General features: G+C 38.8%; 1 protein-coding gene across 1 annotated transcript in view; it reads right to left on the bottom strand.

Annotated features, from left to right (window-relative positions):
• The window catches only part of IQCM (IQ motif containing M), a 244,553-nt gene that overhangs the window by 196,551 nt on the left and 26,442 nt on the right, over positions 1-21,560 (bottom strand). The window contains exon 4 of the mRNA XM_036764995.1: positions 20,922-21,053. Within this exon, the coding sequence (XP_036620890.1) occupies positions 20,922-21,053 (132 nt within the window). The remainder of the gene's footprint in view (positions 1-20,921; positions 21,054-21,560) is intronic.

The following is a 21,560-nucleotide window of genomic DNA, read 5'->3' as shown; positions in this document are numbered from 1 at the left end:
TAAATGTGAGCTATTAATATTATTAATAAAGTCAGGTTGTATAGATATGTAATAAATGGAATCACAAAACATAAAAACTAGACAACCATATTTCTATTCATTTTTGCCTCTATTACTGTACTGTCACTAGGGAAAAAGAAGAGTGGTATATCATATGAGGGAATAAAAAAGTGACAATCATCCTTCAAAAGTGCCATCACTGGACCTGATCAAATACACATGTAGAAAATTTGCATTGTTGGTGAAAGGCATTCAAGGACCAAATTTTCAATAATTAAAAAATAGCATGATACCAAAAACTCAAAAGGTCATAGCCAAACAGTGACGTACTCCTGGAGTCCCACTTGGGGACTGGCTGGGACTGTTGAATCATTTGAGTCTGTGTAATGGCAAGTAAAGTGGGACCTTTTCTTGTCTTATCTTTTGGAGTGCTTCCCAGCACTAAGGGAATCAAGTGCCTTTGAGTCTTGCCTTTGTTTCAATCAAGAGTCTTTGATTGAATTGGGAGTCTTTGAAGACCTGCTTAAGTCATGGGAAGGCCTAGGTCACATGGATTTGAGTCGCATGGTTGTGATGCCCTCTGACCCTGAAGAAGTGTACTCTGAGATTAGCATTCTGCTTTGGGGGCTCACTCAGTGGAAGGCTATTCCTGTGATTTTGCCAGACAAGACTCTGGGGAGTAGCCATTGGAGCCCCCCCGCCCCTGGCTTTGAAAACCTAGATGTTGGTGCTTCTCTCTCTGGTAACTATGTATTGCTATAGTTAGAAGGTTAGAAGCTTGTCTATTGATTTGTGTTTATTTGCTCTGTTTATATAATGTATGCTTGTAATTTCTGTAAGTGAATGATACATGTATGTTTAATTAAAGTAAGACTGTAAACCTCTTAAAGTTGCTTTCTTTGGAAAAGCAGATCAAAGAATCTGTGCTAGCAGCCCTCCTGCGTGCTGGTGTTATTGGCCTTACACAGCCACAGTACTGGCAAGTAGCATTGTTTTTACAGCCTGAGAGTTCAGAACTTCAGTTGTCTAAACTGATTGGGGCTCTACACTAAGCTTATGGCCGAAAGATAGTGAAAGCCCATGAGCAGAAGGCCACTAGGCTGCCTAAGGAGAAGTAAACTGGTTCACATCAGAAAAACTGAACAAGTTAAGACTTCTGTGCTACCCAATGTGGCCACTGGGTGGTGAGTAGCCATTGAACTTCTAGTCTGAGCAAGATAGGGAGACCTAGGGGGTGGTGCCAAGATGGCAGAGTAAAAGCAGGGACTTGCTTGAGTTCTCCGCCAAACCGCTGCAAATACCTGTAAAAATGACTTTTAAACAAATTCTACAGCTACAGAACCTACAAAATGACAGAATGAAACACATTTCCAGCCCAAGAAAACCTGGAAGGTTGATAAGAAAGGTGTATTGCACTGGGCTGGAAGAGGAGCACAGCCCAGCATGGGCCACAAAGGCACAGATGGGGCTGGAGCAGGCCTCAGGGGACTGAATCACTGGCAGCTGTGGTGGTTTCCAGACTTCTCAACCCACAAATTCCAAAGTCCATGCAGAAGGTCAGTGGGAAAATTCTGTCTGACCTGGGTGAGAAAAGAGCATAGTCAGGCACCAGCCCCAGGGCATCAGAAGCGGCCAGCAATGGAGGTGGTGGGCAGGTGGCAGAGGCAGCAGCAGCAGTAGCAGTGGCTGCTTCCATAACTCTAGGCCCACAGACAGTGGGGGGATCAAGCAGCTGATCAGAGAGAGATTGCAATGATCTCTTTGCTGGCACTGAGGTAAGATTATCTTGCTTTCCCCTGCTTGGATCTGGGTCACAGTCCTGGGGTGAGGAAGAGTGCTGACATGGTAGAGATTGTGGTGGCTGGGAAGATGGAATACTCCTCACAGTTCCAAGGCAGAAAAGAGTGCTTGAGGTCATTTAGAGACCACAGCACAGGCCAGGAGAAGGGTAAACATGTCTCCTTTGATCATACCACCTGAGAAGAACTGAAAATTTACAGGTGCCTAGAAGTATCTCTGAAAAAGGCTACACAAAACCCCTGAAGCTTAGGACAGAGCACTCTCCACTCTGGAAGCAGAGTCCTACCTTGACAAAGAGCTCAAAAGTCAATGGTTGTAATGGCAAGTAAAGTGAGACTTTTTGCTGTTTTTTTTCTTTTGGAGTGCTTCTCAGCACTAAGGCAACCAAGTGCCTTTGATTGAATCTTGCCTTTGTTTGAATCAAGAATCCCTGATTGGAAACAGTTTATATACTCTGAGGTTAGTATTTTGCTTTGGGGCTCACTCATTGGAAGATTTGTGTTATTTGCTTTGTGTGTATGATTTCTGCTTGTAATTTCTGTTTATATTTTCTCTAAAGTTCAGGGTGCTATTTCCCCTGAACTAAGTGAATGATATATGTGTGTTTAATTAAAGTGAAATTATAAACCCCTTAAAGTTGCTTTCCTTAGGAAAACATATTGAAGAACCTGTGCTAGCAGCCCTCTTGTGTACTGATGTTATTGGCCTTTTACCTCCACAGCAGCTGCAAGCAGTATTGTTGTTACACTGGTAAAATGAGCAAATGGCATAAAAAAACTCAGACTATAGAATCTTACTTTGGTGACAAAGAAGATCAAAACATATAATCAGCAGAAGACAACAAAGTCAAAGTTCCTACACCCAAAGCCTCCAAGAAAAATATGAATTGGTCATAGGCCAGAGAAGATCTCAAAAATGATTTTGAAAATCAAGTAAGAGAAGTAGAGGAAAAATTGGGAAGAGAAATGAGTGATGCAAGAAAATCATGAAGAACGATTCAACACCTTGCTAAAGGGGACCCCAAAAAATACTGAAGAAAATAGTACCTTAAAAATAGACTGATCCAAATGCAAAAGAGGTCCAAAAAGCTAACGAGGAGAAGAATGCCTTAAAAAACAAAGTTGACGAAATGGAAAAGGAGGTCCAAAAACTCACTGAAAAAAATAATTCCTTAAAAATTAGAATGCACTTAAATGGAAGCTAATGACTTTATGAGAAATCAAGAAATTATGAAACAGAACCAAAAGAAAGAAAACAATAGAAGACAAAGTGAAATATCGCATTGGAAAAACCACTGACCTGGAAAATAGATCCAGGAGAGAGAATTTAAAAATTATTGGACTACCTGAAAGCCATGATCATAAAAAGAGACTAGACGTTATCTTTCAACAAATTATCAAGGAAAACTGCCCTGATATTCTAGAACCAGAGGGTAAAATGGAAATTGAAAGAATCCATTGATCACCTCCTGAAAGAGATCCCAAAAGGGAAACTCCTAGGAATATTGTAGCTAAATTCCAGAGTTCCAAGGTAAAGGAGAAAACATAGCAAGCAGCCAGAAAGAAACAATTTGAGTATTGTGGAAACACAATCAAGACAACACAAGATCTAGCAGCTTCTACATTAAGGGATCAAAGGGCTTGGAATATGGTTCTCCAGAGGTCAAAAGAGCCAGGATTAAAACCAAGCACGACTACCCAGCAAAACTGAGTATAATACTTCAGGCAAAAAAAAATTGATATTCAATGAAATAGAGGATTTTCAAGCATTCTTGATGAAAAGACCAGAGCTGAATAGAAAATTTAACTTTCAAATATAAGAATCAAGAGAAACATGAAAAGGTAAACTGGAAAGAGAAATCATAAGGGACTTTTAAAGTTGAACTGTTTATATTCTTACATGGGAAGATAATATTTGCAACTCATGAGATCTTTCTCAGTATTAGGGTAGAGAGAATATATCTACACATGCACACACATATATACATATATATATATACACACATATATAGACAAAGGGCAAAAGGCGAGTTGAATATGAAGGAATGATACCTAAAAAATAAAATTAAGGTGTGAGAGAGGAATATATTGGGAGGAGAAAGGGAGAGATAGACTGGCGTAAATTATTTCACACAAAAGAGGCAAGAAAAAGCTGTTACAATGGAGGAGAAGAGTGGGGAGGTGAAAGGGAATGAGTCAACCTTACTCTCATCAGATTTGGCTGAAGGAGGAAATAACATACACACTCAAGTGGGTATCTTACCCTATAGGAAAGTAGTGAGGAAGGGACAAGAAGGCGGTATGACAGAAGGGAGGGGAGATTGGGGGAGGGGATAGTCAGAAACAAACACTTTTGAAAAGGGACAGGGTCAAAGGGAAAAATTGAATAAATGAGGGGTGGGATAGGATGAAGGGAAATATAGTTAGTCTTCACAACATGACTATTATGAAGTGTTTTACATAACTACACATGAATAACCTATATTGAAATGCTTGTCTTCTCAATGAGGGTGGGTCAGGAGGGAAGAAGGAAGAGAATTTGGAACTCAGAGTTTTAAAAACAAACGTTAAAAATTGTTTTTATACCAACTGGGAAATAAGATATACAGGCAATGGGGTATAAAAATGTATCTTGCCCTACAAGAAAGTAGGGAGGATGGGGATGGGGTGGGGGAGGATAGAAGGGAGGGCAGACTGGGGGAAGGGGTATTCAGAATGCATGCCATCTTGGGTGGGGAGTAGGGGAGAGATGGGGAGAAAATTTGGAACTCAAAATCTTGTGGAAATGAATGTTGAAAACCAAAAATAAATAATTTTTTTAAAAAATGCTCTGACAAAGTTTTGCTCCAGAATATATTAAGTACTGATGATACAATTGTATTGGATATTTCTTTTTAATTTTTTTAATTAACGAGTATTTGTTTATACCTCCCTTGGTTTTAAAGAAAAAAATTTATAATAAATAAATACATAATAATTAATAATAATAAATAATAAAGTACATTTTGAAAAAAGATAGGGAGACTTAGTCTCTAAAAAAATGCCATAGATGGGATTATTACACTCAGGGACATGCTTGAAGAAATATGATAAGGGAACAGGTAGATCATCAAAAACCATTTTATATGCCAAATCACAGACTTATAGTCATAGAGCTAAAAGAGAAAAATAGAGATTAGGCAAAAACAACAGAAGACTGTGGAAAGAACACTGATGCTGGAGTAAAAGGACCTTGGTTCAAGTGTTGTCTCTGATGATTTTCACCTGTGTGACCTCGGGAAAATCATTGAAACTCCCCTCCCTATATTTCCACATTTATAAAATGAGGGTATATAACATTAAGGCAGAATTCATGACTTCAGAGATAACAATTTATATGCCTGAATGGTCCAGAATTGCAGGATATAAGGAATTCTCTAAGTAGAAGGCAGAGGAGTTAAAGCATTTATTGAACCTCCAAAGTAGCATACCCACAGACCAGTGCCCCCAGTTCGACATCCTGGCAAGAACCTTTCAAAACTAGTATGCCCATCTCACAATAGTGACCAGGAGGCCACAGAAAAACATTATGACATCAAACCAAGCCATACTGGTGCCTCCACCCCCCCAATGCCAGGGCCCTCCAGCAAGAAAACCACCCTCTGGCCTCAAGCCCCTGCTCAGCACTCTCTGGTCTGCACAAGGGTCAGTCCCGCTTTTTGTAGCGCCACTGCTTCTGCCGCCGCCACTGCCGCAACCCAGTCTCCAAGCTGTGTTCCCTCCCCCAACACAGTCTCCAGACATCATCACGTAGACTAGAAAGTCGTCCAAGCGACCAGAACTCAGGCTCCTATCATTGGCTCCAGTCCTAGCCACTCCCCCCAGGACCCTGAGAGCCCACTCAAATGGGCAGGAAACATCCTCCCATTCACTGATTGCCTTTACAGGGTATTGCATTAGGCAGTTTCTGTGACCTATTACAGCTCAAAGTCTATGATCCCAATATAAAATCTCACTCTTTCCATAGCTTATGAAGTTTTTGAAAAATCAGTTGATTTGAAAGAATAAAATACAGTCTTACTGACATATTTGTTTAATTTCTTTCTCTCTCATTAAAATCATTTAAGGAAACATGCTCATCAAAGGAATTTGCTAACATTGCAATAGAGGGATTCACCATCAAATACACAGTTCTTCAGATGTTGTGCTCTGTGGCTGACACTGAACTGAATAATACATCAAGAAATGGAATAATATCAGGCTTTGTCAGTGATCCCATGATCAATGAAATATAACTAGCCAATGATTCTTACAGTGGAAAAACAAATTATGTGAAAAATGCATATGACACACATTATGACGTGTAGTTATATGGATACTCCATTGGCATTGCCATTAGAATATGTGTGCGTTTATATGTATAAATGTGTGTAAGTGTATATATATACACACATATATATTCATATATATATATATAATTTGTGTGTGAGTATATATATATGTACATACACACATATTTGTGTGTATATGTATATACACACATAGACACATATATATTCACATATGTATAAGTTATATGTATATGTGTACGTATGCATTTATACACACAGACATATTTGTGTGTATATGTGTATATATGTGTATGTATGTGTATGTGTATATTCTCACATACATATATATGTTCATATATATAGAAATATATATTTGTGTGTGTAGGAAAAAGTGATGTATAAGAATGGACAGTAAGATGTTGACTGGGGGAAAGGAGTAGGCTGGTTTAGTGTGCTGTGTTTTCAAAGATTCCGCACTGGTCACTAATGCAAAATTTCATCTTTTAAACACTAACCATTCACCTATAAGGAGGGTGAGAGCATGGGAGTCAGCCAGCCAGTGATAATGCCCAGATCTGGGAAAGGGAGTTTCTTGTTCAAGGAAGAGCAAAGCATCTAGGACAACAATATTAACTATAACACCCTGTTCAGTTATTACAGCAAAGTTAAAGGTGGGCGCTTCAGTCATTAAACCCTTAATCAGATCTCAATTTTTTTACAAGTCCATTAAGCTTTTTAGAAAAATTGACTTAAATTGGTAAGATATCAATTCCAATAGTGAAAATATGAGATTGACTTTGTTTTATCCTAGTCTATATACTACTAGCATTCTCCTTAGAAACAGCTCTCAAAGGTACACCACAATATATTCCCGTTCTCTTAAATTCATGTTTATATGAGATAGATGTTCTTAAGTACATCTGGCTCATCTTAACAGTAAACCATGAAGGATTATTTGTTATAGATGTTTTGTATTAGAAAATTAGTCTTCAGTTTTCTAAAGGATTACAATTTATATTCTACTTTTTTGCCTACTGAATCAGAAAGACTAGGAATCTCTGAAACAATGAAAGGAAAGGGAAAAAAGTCAATTTCAGGGGGTCTGGCACATGCACAGACCCCATCAGCTTGCTCAGATGGTATCTCCACATGGAGGATACTAGAGCAGATTGCATAGCCTTGTGGAGGAGAATAGAGATAACATGTATGGGAAGTGCCTTGGAGAGACTGTAACATACATGGATATTCTAGAACTGGTTCTGGTTGGCCTGTCACATGGTTAGCAGGAGTTCTTTGGGTTTTTGTTTGTTTGCTTGTACCCCCTATTGACTATATATATAGAACTTTTAGTGTCTTCAAAAAGGGTTGAGTCAGCTTTAGCCCAGTCTGTGCTCCATATTTGTCTAGGAGAGCTCCATGACTCTCCCTTAGGGTGATCACATGGCAAGTTAGATCAAGAGCTTAGAACATCATTCTCTCCATGCCCAAGGCCATATGACCCCTGAGAAATGGACCCTCCTTGGTCTATTCATTCTTTTTCCACTGTGGACGTGGAGTATCCAACCTAGGTCTAGAATATGTGCTACAATCAATCAATATTTATTTATTAAACACCTACTCAGTGCCAGACACAGTGCTGAGTGCTGGAATCTGGTTACAAGAATCCAGAAATTGGAACACAAACCAGGTCAGTCAACCCAGCATCTATACCTGAGGAGTAAGGAATGATATTTGGACTCTTACAGCTCTGATGCTATCTTTGGACCTAAAGACAGTGGGTCCAATACTGTGGAGAAAATGTGCTAAGATATAGGCCCAATACCCCATTGAAACTAAGCTGATATAGGGTGAATTAGGCTCAATGGAACATGGTGTCAGAGCAAAATGTTCATATGTTTGCTCTTGATAGATCTTTGAAGTAAAAATCCTTTTGTAAAAGTTAATTGATGTTAAGTGGTTAAATGGAACTGGAATGCAATTTATTGGCATCCGAAAATGGAGAGAACACAGCTGGTACAGGCTCCAACTGAGGCAGATAAAAGATATCCCCAAATCCCTCAGTAAACTTTGGAACCCTAAGGGAACAATGTGGCCCTGGAAAAAAAAAACCCCTGGAACCCTAAGGGAAAATGTAGCTGTGTGGCCCTGGGAAAAGAGTCGGAGCATACTTGTTACATAAATATTACAGAGCTGGAAGTGACCTTAGCAGTCTGTTAACCCCAATACTTGATTTCATAGATTAGAAAACTAAAGCCCCAGGAAGTTAAGAGACTGGATTAAGATCACACAGCTACTAAATGTCAAGTGAGATTCAATTCTGGGTCTTCTGGCTCTAAACCCCGCTCTTTGAGCCACAACAATATGATGGCCATATTACCATGTTACCTTACTTTTTCATCAGTTTTCCAATTAATATTTCATCCAGTCCTATATGCACTCGGTCCCCAAAGGCATGACAAAAGACACTTAGTTTTCTTCATCTTCTTGATAATGCTAATTAGAAGAGTAAGAATCTTACCAGTATTAATGGTTTACTTTAATAAGTTAACATTATCTATGACAGTTCTGCCTACTTTTATGAAATGAATTTGACAATGCCTCATATTTCTTAGTCACATCATAATCTCTTCTACAATCTAAAAACCCTGCTTTTTCATGGCATTATTTAATCCTTCCTTTATATAATTAAAATTTCACTATGGAGTCCTTTTGCAGTATTCTTAAAGAAAAGTGCGATACAAGTTACTTTAATTGTATATATAATCCATAGATATATGTTACATATATGTTACATATGTAACATGTATGTGTAGATGTATACATGTATGTATGCATATATGGATTATTACATATATCCATAGATATAATAATTTCTCAAGATATCAGCAAGAAAAAGTGCAGAGACCTTGTTGATATGGTGAAAAAGCTGTGGACAGAGTAGCAAAAGATGCTGGTTCAGTATCTTTGCTTCCTCAATAACTAGCTCTGAGACCTCGGGCAAATCACTTAATTTCTGGTCCTCAGTTTCTCCATCGATAAAATAAATGGGCTTGACTGGTAGACTTCTAAAGAACCTTCCAGTTCTGCCATTGTATTGCTTGGGCATTTTTATTATGAACCCATAATCAGAGCAAAAATAATGCTGTCCTTCCTGATCAAATCTATGACTGCTAATGTCATTATTTACACTTAGCAGACTTTTAAATAGAGGTTTTCCAAATGTATCATCAAATATATTTGGAAAAATTAGTCTATGGACTCAGTGAGAAGTGGCTTTATTCTCCCAAAGCAAGATTCTCAGATGAAAATCATGTCCTTGGTCATAAAAATCTATTGTTACCATAGTGATACGGATGGGGAACTGGGGGGAGGGGGGAGGGGAATGCTAAAAATACCTGGATTGTGCAGGCTGTTTTAGGAATTTGACCTACTTGATATATTAGACTCAGTATTCTTTGGGAAGTTAGTCCAATTGAGTTAACTACATGTGAGTTACTTGAATTAGTGTACACTATGAAATGTGTTGATTGGTACCTAGAGTTATTATTTACTGTCACAGAAGTAATTAATAAAGACTTGACCAGTGAAATAGAATGTTTAGCATTTAAAATAAATTTAAAATAAATAAAATAATAAAATAAATTATTAAATTTAAAATCAATTACTAACTTAGAATTTCAACCTGAAGGAAAAATAAAATTCTACTACACTTTGAAAAATGTTCATTTCACTATGTTGCATAGTTTAATAAAAGCTTTCTACATGTCCATAAAGGCTTTTGTAGTTTGATGTAGCACTATTAGAATCATTTATGTTAAATCTTTCCTATATTATTATTCTACTACCTCTTTTATGTATATATGACATATATATACACTTTATTCATTTGTGTAAATTACTTAAAATTATATATATAATATATAAATTATATATGTATATATATATATTAAAACTGCTTTAGAAAAGATGGTTTTAAGATACACATTTTTTCAGATATTCAACAAACATGATTTGAACACCAATTTTGTACCAACCATTGTTCACCTTAATATCATAGGAAATATAAGGAGCAATGAAATGAGTTCCTGAAAGGTGGTAGAATGAGAAGTTGTCAAAGAGCCTGACTTCCCAATCCCCCCACCCTCCCAGAATTTTTTTCCATAAGCTGCCCTTCTTGCCCTGACTCAAGAGAACCATATATCCTTCCCCACCCCACTATACCCCCAAGAGAAGCTGACACCTGAAATTTCATCTCCAAGAAGAGCGACTCAGATTTTGATTCTTTACACTTTCTCAGTTGTCTCACCTATCTGATTTGAGAGTTGGAGGACAGAAGACTAAACTCTCCCCAAAATCTTCCTTTATGGAGGGTTCACAACCTTTCTGGTAGCTTCATTTTCTATCAGCTGCTCTACTTGGCTTCAACTTCAGGGAAGGACATGGCCCCATCCCACCCACTGGCGGCCCCATCCCGCCCACTGGCATCCCCATCTTATTCTCCCCATCTCCCTTGCCCATCTCTCCCTCTCAGGTTCCTTTTGTGTGTTGTCTTTTCCCATTAGAGTACAAGCTCTTTGAAGGCAGAAGGTATCTCTTTTTCATATCTGTATCCCCAGTCCTTAGCATAGGGCCTGGCACATTTTGTTGTAATTTCAGTCATGTGCTACTCTTTGTGACCCCATTTGGGGTTTTCTTGGCAAAGATACTGGAGTGGTCTGCCACTTCCTTCTCTAGCTTATTTTATAAATGAGGAAACTGAAGCAAAAAGGGTTAAATGACTTGCCCAGGGTCACACAGCTATTCAGTCTCTGAGGCCAGATTTGAACTCAGGTCTTTCTGACTCCAGGGCCAGCACTCCATCCACTTAGTCACCTAGCTGCCTATAGTAGGTACACAGTAGGTGCTTAATAAATGTTTATTGAACATAATTGAAGTGAAAGATAAGGAAGGAAGACTTGGGGAGGGAAGTGGAAAGAAAAAGGAAGGGAAAGGGAAGGAGAAAGACATGTGAAATGAGAAGGGAAGGTAGAAGGCAAGGGGAAAGGAGAGAGCTGCAATTGTAACCAGGGCATGGCTGATAGCCTGGGAAAGAACTGAAGGATACAGATATTTGAGGTCACAGTGAGCATGAAGAACAGGGATAGAACATGCAAGTCAGAGGGAGAAGTGGAATGACAAGAGACTGTGATAAAATAGGGGAATTTCAGAGATTCTGAACATAGAGGTAGAACATTTGTGGGTGGTGGCAAAATCATAGGTATGACCATCTTTATGTGTGGTTGATGTGAGACAGAAGAATAGGTCATAGGAAATGAGTACATTGGGGAACTGGGAGTTTAGGATGTTTGAAGGATTATCATAATGTATGTTAAATCCCCTAGCATGAGTATAGGTAGAAAAAAGTTGACTGAACCTTTTGTTATACAGATCAGGCTAGGTCTTCTGATACTAATCAAGGGGCAAAAACAGGTATTTACCATCTAAATTGATGGTAAATGCCAAATAATATTAGCTTTAAAACTGTAAATAATCAGATTTCTAGATGGGAAGGATGTTAGTACTTCACAGGATTTCTGAAACAATGGTTGAGGTTTTATGAAATCTTCTCCAAGGAATTAAAGACAGAACTGGGTAGATGATTTACTATGACTCTCTTCCTTGGAAATCATAAGGTGGGTGATGAGTAGGTTGGGTTGGGGGTGGGGGGAGGGAGAAAGTGGCCAGCAGCAAGAAGTAGAGAAACAAAGAGTCATCAGTAATCAATAAACACCAAGTGCCTACTATGTGCCAGGCACTGTGCTAAACACTGGGGATACTAAGAGGAAAAGACAGTCTCTACCCACAAGAAACTTGCAATCTAATGAGGGAAACAAATGTAAACAAATACAACTGCTAATCTTGCCTAATCCTAGAGCTAACTGTCTGAGGGCTATAGAAACCAGTTTTAAAAAGAATGTTGAATGCAGACATTGATGAGGTATAGGCTCTGGTAGCTCTTGAACTCTCCTTGAATCTTGCCACTTGATCTGGCCTGAGGCCATAAGCTTTTCATTATCTCTAGGCCCATCTCTGTTACTCTTATCCTAATTTAGCCCTAAATTAGTCCTAATTTGTCCACTTCTTTCCCACCATTCATCCTATCAAAATTTCTATGCCCAAATCTGTTACCCTTAAACTAGCCTAGCCCTCCATTGTCTGTCCAGGTAGCCTTCAGCTACTTCCCACCCATTCATCCCATTCTCTTGGTTTCTGTACTCTGACCTCTAGTCACCCCAGTCCCTTCAAGATCCTCCTTAGACTTCCCCTCAAGACCCTACCTAAACCCCTCCTCCCACCACCCCAGAACTACCCTAGATCCCTTCTACAATCTTTGTGTATATAAAATCCATCTTGCCTCTATGAAGATGCTCAGATTCAATCTAGCTCAGCTCACAAAATGCTCAGATTCCTTAAGCGTCTACCCAATATGGTGAATCTTTAACAAACTTTGTTTTTCTTTGGCTGTAAGTAGGCTTGGGTCAAATTCATTTGGGTAGGACCTGGCATGTCAGTATTTTGGGGTCGTTAGCACCCCTAAACCTCAATAGACATCAGAAGAGGCTACCTGACTTTGATCTCAACTGACCCCGCCCCCCCACCCCGCAAAAGTTGCTGAACCTGGAGCCCTAGCCGGTTGTTCTGACCAGATGTTATCCCTCCCCACCAGCCTTCCTCAGCCTTTCCTAAGGGCTTTTGTTGCGTAAAACTGCTTACTTAACTGCTTCTCCTAGCTATGTCTCCTATGAGACTGCCTCCCTGTTGAAATATATTTAACCCTGCTGCCCTCTGCCCCTCTTGGGCACTCCAGTACTATGGTGCTGTGGGGTGATCCCTGATTGCAATCCCCTTGTCTTGGTTAAAAGACCCAAGTTTTAACTACTTTGGTTGTCTTCTTTATTTCAGGTTGATAATACAAAGCAAACTATATATAGGATAAATAGAAATAATTAATGGAGAGAAGACACTGGAGTTAAGAAGGGTTAGGGAAGGCTTTCGGAGGAAGATAGGATTTAGAGAAAGGCAGGGAAGTCAGTAGTTAGAAGAGAGGAATAGAGGGAGAGTGTTCCAGGAAACAGCTAGAGAAAATATCTGGAATTAAGATGGAGTGCATTTGATCCTGGAGACAAATAGAAAACCATTGAGTTTATTGAGTGGCTGGGCATGAGGGAGTGTGTGACATGATCAGATCTACATTTTTTTAAGAAATTTACTTTAGTGGCTGAATGGGGGATAGATTGGGGTGGGGAGAGACTTGAGCCAGGTGGACCCACCAGCAGGCTATTGCAATAAATGACATGTGATGATAACAGACTACACCAGGGTGGTGGCAGAGTCAGGGGAGAAGAGGGGACATATATGAGAGATGTTGCAAACAAAAGCAAAATTGTCAGGCCTTGGCATCAATCTGAAAATGGTTGGGGGTGGGGGGGTTGGGGAGGGGGGTGGGGCAGGCAACAAAGTCTTTGATTCAATTAACAAAAACTGAAGAGCAAGATAATTTTGATATGCACCTAAAAGTTAAGTCTGGGGAGATCATGTTCGAGTAAAATAATAGAGGAATGAAAAAATGAATTGTAACATTGTGGATTGTAACACATGATGAGTAAGTCGTTTTCAAGGAGACAGGACAGGCAAGGGAGGAACAAGCATTCAAAAATGGAAAGAAAAAAAAGCAATGTAGTTAATTGAACCAATCTAGAAATTTGGATTTTTCTGCCAGTATTTGTCAGGAGGAGTTCCTATGAATTATTTAATTCAATCTCTCCCTGGGGTTACAGGTCTTAATAATGGAATCAGAATAACTAAAGGAAAGTAAGGTAGAGCTAATGAATAGGAAGTAAGGTTTCATTGATAAGATGAAAATTATAATTGGAGATGAAATAGAAAAAATAAATTAACAATAACTGTATGGTAATGGATTAGATTAATCTATAAAAAGAATTTAAAAAGAGAAAAATACAAGATCCAGAATCATGTTAACTATAGGAAGCAAACTGAATTTTTTAACCACTTAAGACATAACGAGAGTGTTGGGAAAATATGAATTAACCATCAGCTGACTCCATAAAATGAACAGTTTCAGTCATGCATGATTTTAGGCAAAACCGAATTGAAGAAAATTAAGAGATGGCATGACAACATTATGGTCATTAAGGGAACATTATCAATGAAAGTGTATCAATGTCGATTAAACATTCATGTATGTCATTGCAAAGCAACTGAGTTCTCAGAGAAATAGTTAAGTGAGATGCTAAAGAAAAACTACAAAAGTATTTCAACACTATAATTTCAAAATAAGTTAAGTCAGATGGAAAAAGGAAATAAGAAAGAAGTTACAAAATTTACAGAATAGTAGTTAAAAATACTAGTAATAACAAATGAAGATTTTGATGGATTTATTAAAGAATTTATTATTTGTTAGAATGTCCACACGACAATTATAAAAACTGAACTCACTCTAGGGCATTAAGAACTTATAAAGAAAAGTAGAAAATTTTAACACCTCTTTTACATGTTAAACCCAATTGGAAGGATCAATAAAGTAAACATAATCTTCTTTAAATTAAAGTCTAACCTGTGAAAATGGGGCAGACCCCTGGTCAAACAAACAAGGGCTACTAGAACTCCCCTTCCCATTCTGAGGAAGAGTAAGACCCTGCCCCTTTAAACCTTGTTTCCTCTGACAGTGCTTTAAAGACAACTGGAACTCTGCAGCAGCAAGGAGCATTCCACTGCCTCACCCACCACAACAGAACTCTGGAAACTTTCCATCCTGACCCTCTTCCTTGTTCCATGTACCCTGAAGCATCTCCTGACTTCTGTTAAATGACCCCTTCATTGGGAAAATAGAAACCAAACCCAAGGAACCTTAGCAGTACCTGATTGGGCTCCAGCTTTGTGGTTTTATCTTTACACTCATGTAGCCTAACCCTAAAATGAGCTCAGCTCAATCTGCAGCTCCTCATGAATACCACCAGCTTGAGAGAAATAAAGCATACATACAAGCTAATTCTACTTGTCTTTCTTAGACCAAATTGCGAGATTCACAATGAAAACTAAAAATAAACTGGATCAAAGATCTTATTATAGACTATAATAAACAATATAAAATTATATTGAAGACAATGGCAATAATAATTCAATATACATCTTAATGCATAGAATACAGTTAACAGAGTGGTTACAATCAAATTAATTCCCTTGGATATTTGTATTAACAAAAATGAAATGATTAATGAATTATTTTTTTAATTAGAAGAAAACAATAAAAAGACCAAAAATTATGGGTTCGCTAGCAAATAATTCTATTCATGATGAAAACAGAAAGGTATTCTTTAAAGCACAACAACAATATATTAGTAAATTAATTGCTATTTTAACCAAAAAGAGAGGAAAATCAAATTACCAAAATCAGAAATAAGAGGAAATTATAAAGAATGAATGGAGAAATAGAGAAAATTATTAAAGAATGCCACACAGTGATATGCCAATAAATCTAAGAATAAAAAACAAGTGTCTGAATACTTAGGCAAGGGAGTTTCCTCCTCCCCTCCAAACTTCTGGACACAGAAGGTCCAGAATATAATTACAAAGTATTAATGAGCTGTTAAACTATTAAGATGTCTGGGCCCTGATCCTTTTATGGTATATGAAACCATCTTCAATTGAATAAAAAAAAATAAGCATCAATAGAGAAGACAAATTATCCAAAATTCTAGGTGCTTTAAATTGTTAAGCCCAGTGGAGGTTGAGTCAGTCTAGGCTTGGAGAATTGTGTGATGGAGATCCCTTGGGAAAGAAAGAGTGGAAGATACCCCACTCAGCAGTTCAAGAGTTTCTCAACCTTAGAGAGTGCATGAGAAAGATATAATTCATGAAGACTTTACAGGATAAGAATATAGGGACTATTCTCTTCTCATATTTCTGGAATGGGGAATGTCTGAGGGAGTAGGAGAGGCTTGGAATTTAACCTTGTAGTGACTTAGCTAACTTCTGGAAAGTCGGGGCCCGAAGCTGTAGGTGCCCCTCCCTTCCCCCTCTCGGTGCTAGCACAAGAATTTTACCAAATAGGGAGATAATGGACTACCTGTGAGATGTTTGTTCTCTGCTCCAGGAGGGTCCCCCTCTCCTTCCTCATTCCTTCTCTTTAGCCCTATCATCGCCACATCAGTAGCCAAATAAGGAAAGTATGTATGGATTGGCTCTGTATTTTCGCATCTAGATTGTAAGCCCGCCTCCCAGCCAATGGAAAGAAGGGATAGAGGTGGGTGGGAATGTTTGCATTAAGGGTATATCTATTGATGTATTTCCTTTGTCACCTGCCTCCCTTCACTAGTTCATCCTAGTGGAGGCGACACCCAAATCTCCAGAGGTTTGTAAAATAAATTCACTTTGCTTCTGCCTAAAGATGCCTCTCCAATTATTTCATTTTTTCTGTCCCACACAAGAGTTAGAGGTAGAAAGTAGAGAGATGACAAAGTGAAAAGGCAGACACTAAGCCTATGAGACAGCAAAGTACAGTTGAACAGAAATGTGTAACATGAGTCCCAAAGCCCATTGTATGAGAATCTCTCCTCATAAGTGGAGATCAATGCTCTGTGCCTGTGTGAGGACCAGGGCAGAGTGGGCAAGAGCAAGAGAGGAGAGTGCCAGGCTCTCTTGCTCACTGGAAGCTCTATAGTCACTTATACCTTCCAATTTATGAGAAAAGATGAAGATGACAACCCTATTTCCAATTGCTGAAGGAAAAGACTCTTCATCATGTTCCTATCACTAGCTTACTATACACCAGAGACTTCGGGAATTTCCCCTTGGTTTAGACCCTCTGTCTTGGTTTAGCTGAGTTACCTAAGGGAGAGCTTGTGAGAAGGAAGTCAAGCCTTGAGTATAAAGCTTGGGCCCTCCTTTCCTCCAAAGGAACCAAAAGTTTAGCTTAAACTTGAAAAGCACATCCCCTAGACTAACAACATTTAAGGGAGCAGACATATAATTCTAGCCCAGTACCCTCTCTCTCTCTGGAGAAAGCAAAGTAGTCAATTTCTATCCTCCACTTTCTACTTCCCTTCTAGGCAGGAACTAAAGTCTCCCTTAGAGAAGGGGGAGGGAAAGAGAAGAGGACAGAGAATACATAACACCACCACCACCCCTAACTCCCCAGCCCCACCCCCCACCCCCCGCCCTGGGCAGTCTATTTTCTGACTGAGGCTACTTGAATACCTCTTTTTAGCTCAAATTGCCTTAAGTTTTTATTGCCTGGCTACTGGAAGCTTGCTCAGAAGGGGTTTGAACAGGAATTGTTTTCTACATATAGCCTGGTTTTCTGCTAGGATGCTAACAATTTCTCTGTGAGACATTTTGGGAGTTTTCCCAGACTGATTTTTTTTTATGTGTGCTGGAGTATTCCAAGGTGAATCCTTTGTCTCATCTCTGGTCTATCCTTTTCATTCGAATGGGTGTTGCTTCAGGTGAGTAGTCTGAGGTCTGGGGAACTTCCTTCTTGATTAAAAAAAGTCCCAAGTCAGTTTTTCTTTCAGAAGGGAATTTTGTCTCCCATTTCTAAAAAACATTTTTTGTTCCCATTCTTTTTCTTTCATTTTGCTTCATAGGACGTAATTTTTTTTTTGTCATGGATAATTTTGTTTCTTCCTGGTTGCATTCTGGAATTGTGTTTTAATGTAATTTTAATTTTTGCTTTATTGCTTTTTAGAAGAAACAAATTTATCCACAGTGGTTTCACCCTTATGTTATGCATTTTCAAAAAATCAATGATATCATAATTGTAAGAAATGGGGGGAGGAGTTTTGTTTCCACAGAATTGAAGGTGTAACTTTCTGCCTCCCCCACCCCAGCTTTAGCAGAAACCAGGGCTCAAGTCAGTCAGTTGAAAGGTCAGAGCTTATACAAATGATTAAATGAGCCATTTGAGGAGGGCATGACATACGCAGTCAGGGGGTTGTATCTGGCCAATGAGAGCCTGGTGGGAGATTCAGAGTGGGAGTCAATAAAAGGACTGGTGTCCATCTGAGTCCTTGTACTCCCCTAACTCTGTTCAGGGAATGTGCCTGTTTATTCAGACCAAATAAATGTAAAATATGATTGAAATGTTCCTGACTTCTCAACAAGTACTGTTTATTGTTAGACAATGTGAGTATTTTTATAACAATCCTCTCTGAGAATTTTGACCACAGAGATATACCTGAGGAATTGACAGGAGAGAGAATTCCCAAGAATTTCAGATTGTCCATCACCTAAGGACAAGCATTGTTTAAAGAGATAAGAGCTATTCTTATCAAAGAAGGAATTCTTACAGAGAGACTGAATGTCCCAATTAAATCCAAGAATTCCATTTATGATTAAAGGAGAGGCGGTACCCACTGTGGTTATACATAGACCCCAAATCAATATTTTCTCTGGACATGAACCAAGTCCCCCAGAAGAACAAACTTCGGTGACTGAGGCTGGACAGGCAAGAGTGCACCAACATTGGAAGGCCCCTGAGCTAGACAAATGATCAGACCAATACCTAAGCCTAAGGAGGAGAGCTACAGTGGCAATGGAGATTTTCAAAGATCAAGTAAGGCATGAAGGGGGAAGGGAAGGGAAGAGAAGAAAAGAGAAGGGCAGGGAAGAGAAGAGAAGGGGAGGAGAGGAGAGTGAAGGGGAGGGGAGGGAGGAAATAAGCATTTATATGGTGTCTACTATGTGCCAGGCATGAATACATACAAATGTTAGCTGAGATATTTGAGGGGAGTGGATCAGAAGACCCGTAAGCTAATTTTGACTCTAATATTGTGTGGTACAAAGAAGAAAAACCTACATAACCCTCATGCTTTTGATGTCACCAGATTGTAAAAAATGATTTTCCTAGTAATCATTATCTTGAAGATTCAAAGGTTCCCCATCTTGCTTTCTTTCAAAGTTCAGTTCTTCTTCAGGACATTAGATCTAAATGGGTCTATTTCTGCTCATTGTGTTGTCCAGACAGATCTGGGAGAATGTTGATTCCTCCCTATTGTCAAGACAGGTGATATGGAAGTTGATATCTCTTTGACCAAGATTAAGTGACCTAAGTCATGTATCTCAAGACCCTCATTTTAAGATAGCCCACCTCCCAGTGTGTTGACCAATCAGAGTTGATTGGCACCCGTTTGAAACACCTACTCTTCAAAGGGCATATAACCTTGTACCTCCAACACCTAAACTGAGCCAGTTCTGAACTGGCCCCCTTAAGGGGGCCTAGTTCTGGACTGTAACTCCCGTGCAATGCATATCAAGCCAGCTTGAGAGAACTAAAAACGTGGACACACATACGACCCAATAGTTTGTCTCTTTCTTAGAACAAACTCTGCAGAGGTTGACAAGATCTATGCAGACCCAGAAACTATTGTCAATGACATCCCAGTCAAGAAAGACATGCCTGAGTTTCAAGGATCAATAGAACCCATAAGGCTCAGCCTCAGCAAGCTCCAAGTCTTCTCAAGTGTGTACCACAGAAGCAAAGCAGGAAGATAGACCATGTGCTACCCTCAGCGTGGGTCAGGGAAACCTCCTTTACTTGGCTACATGTTCAGAAAGGCTATGTCTCAAAACTGGTCAGACTATCAGTCTCTTTCCTGCTTAGTACAGAAGCCTTGTGCCATGAACAGGGAAGGACTTTCTTCCTCTTCACTCTCTCTCTCTTACTTTTTTTATCCTGGCTCTGAGAAATAGGCCTAAGGGTGTTTATTTCTGGTAGGTGAAAGTTTGGCCTCAGCTTTAGCTGCCAGAGGTGATGTGAAATGTAACATCTCTGGCCTCCAGTCAGTGGGAGCCGTGGCTGTCAAGAGTTTTATCTGGGGCCTTGTCTGGGATAAATTAGGCCCTTTGCCTTTGCAGGGAAAGATTCCCTTACTGGGGATTTTTTGTTTGTTTGTTTCAGATAACCCTAGACTGTGAGATCCTACAGAAATTTGGCAATTTTATTTTTTAAATCTTTTTCAAGTTAGTTCCCTCTCAAGTTAATTCTATTGGTATGATTTCGCAGACTTCTCATGTGTTGATTGCTTCACTGATAAAGATGTGATTTGCAAGCTGTTCACTTATTAATTACTTGACTGTTTAAATACTGATACTTTTTTGTTTTATTAAATTCTGTATATGATTTGATATACTGATATATGCTATATTCCTGAGTCCTCTGTAAGTACCCATGTTAAGTTAGCTGGGAGAAATTTGCAAACACTAGATTGCAACAATCTAATAGAAATGTGCTTATTGGTATTTTTGCATTTAAACAGATCTGGATTGCTGGCCTTCATCTTTACCTCTTATTCATTTGAAAACAGATGTATTCCCCAATGCCAAAATTGGCTTGCTTGAGGAGCAACAGAAGTTTTAAGCTATAGTAGTGTAAATTGATATTATTTTAAATAAGCCATAGATGCTGACTCTCACTTACTACCTGTATATAACCTCGGACAAGTTCCAAACTCTTCAGGCCTCACTTTCCTCATCTTCAAAAGGAGAGAGTGAGACTAAGTGGTTGCTGAGGTCCTTTCCAGCTTTAACTCTATAATCCTATAAAAATCCTATAAAATTTGTCTCATCTTAAAAAAATATGAAGAGAAAAAAAAGAAAAAACCAAAGAAATATTCTCTTCCTTTAAAAAAAAACCTTCATCCTACAAACTCCATGAAACATATTAAGCTATTAAACTGGCTGGATAATTTTCTCATTTACCTCATTTTCATAAGCATTTTTTTAATCTTAAAGAGCAAGTAAAAAAGGTACCTACTTTGGACCAGCAGAAATGTACTATCAATATGCGATTGGGTTGGAAAATGACCACAGTCTCTGAAATATTTAGGGAGATCGCATTTTGGAATCCCTTGACAATATTCCCTCTTGGCAAACATGACTTCATAAACTTTGAAAAAAAAAGGAAAGAGAGAAATATTTTCTTTAGTGAATAATCAAATCAAGTAAAAATCACTTCAGATTTTACCTAGTAGTTGTGTAGTTTTTAAATTTCCATAAAAGTTCTCCTGCCTTGGGGAAAAAATTACCCCCAAGGTATATTGCCACAAATCAGTTGAATAGTCTTCCAGTCCTCTGCTTTCTTACCTTGATCTTTTTTACTCTCTGTCCACCATAACTATTATATACTCCCTTCTCCTCTGAGAAGTTTTGAAAGTTTTCTTGCTCCTTCAAAGCCCAGGTCAGGTGCCATGTCTTCCATGAAGCCTTCCCTGATTCCCCACCCCTCCCACCGCTCAGCTTAAAGTAATTTCTCCCTCCTCTAATTTTCTTAGAGCAGTTTTTATGTAATGGTTCTTTACTAAATACATATTTAAAATTTGCAATTTACTAATATCCAAGACTTTACGTTCATTTTTTAAGAAGCATCAATTCAATCATTTAGTGACTACTACCT

Source organism: Trichosurus vulpecula, chromosome 6 (genome assembly GCF_011100635.1).
Source record: "Trichosurus vulpecula isolate mTriVul1 chromosome 6, mTriVul1.pri, whole genome shotgun sequence".
NCBI lineage: Eukaryota > Metazoa > Chordata > Mammalia > Diprotodontia > Phalangeridae > Trichosurus > Trichosurus vulpecula.
Note: the sequence above shows the minus strand (reverse complement) of the source record. Positions and strands in the feature narration are given on the sequence as shown.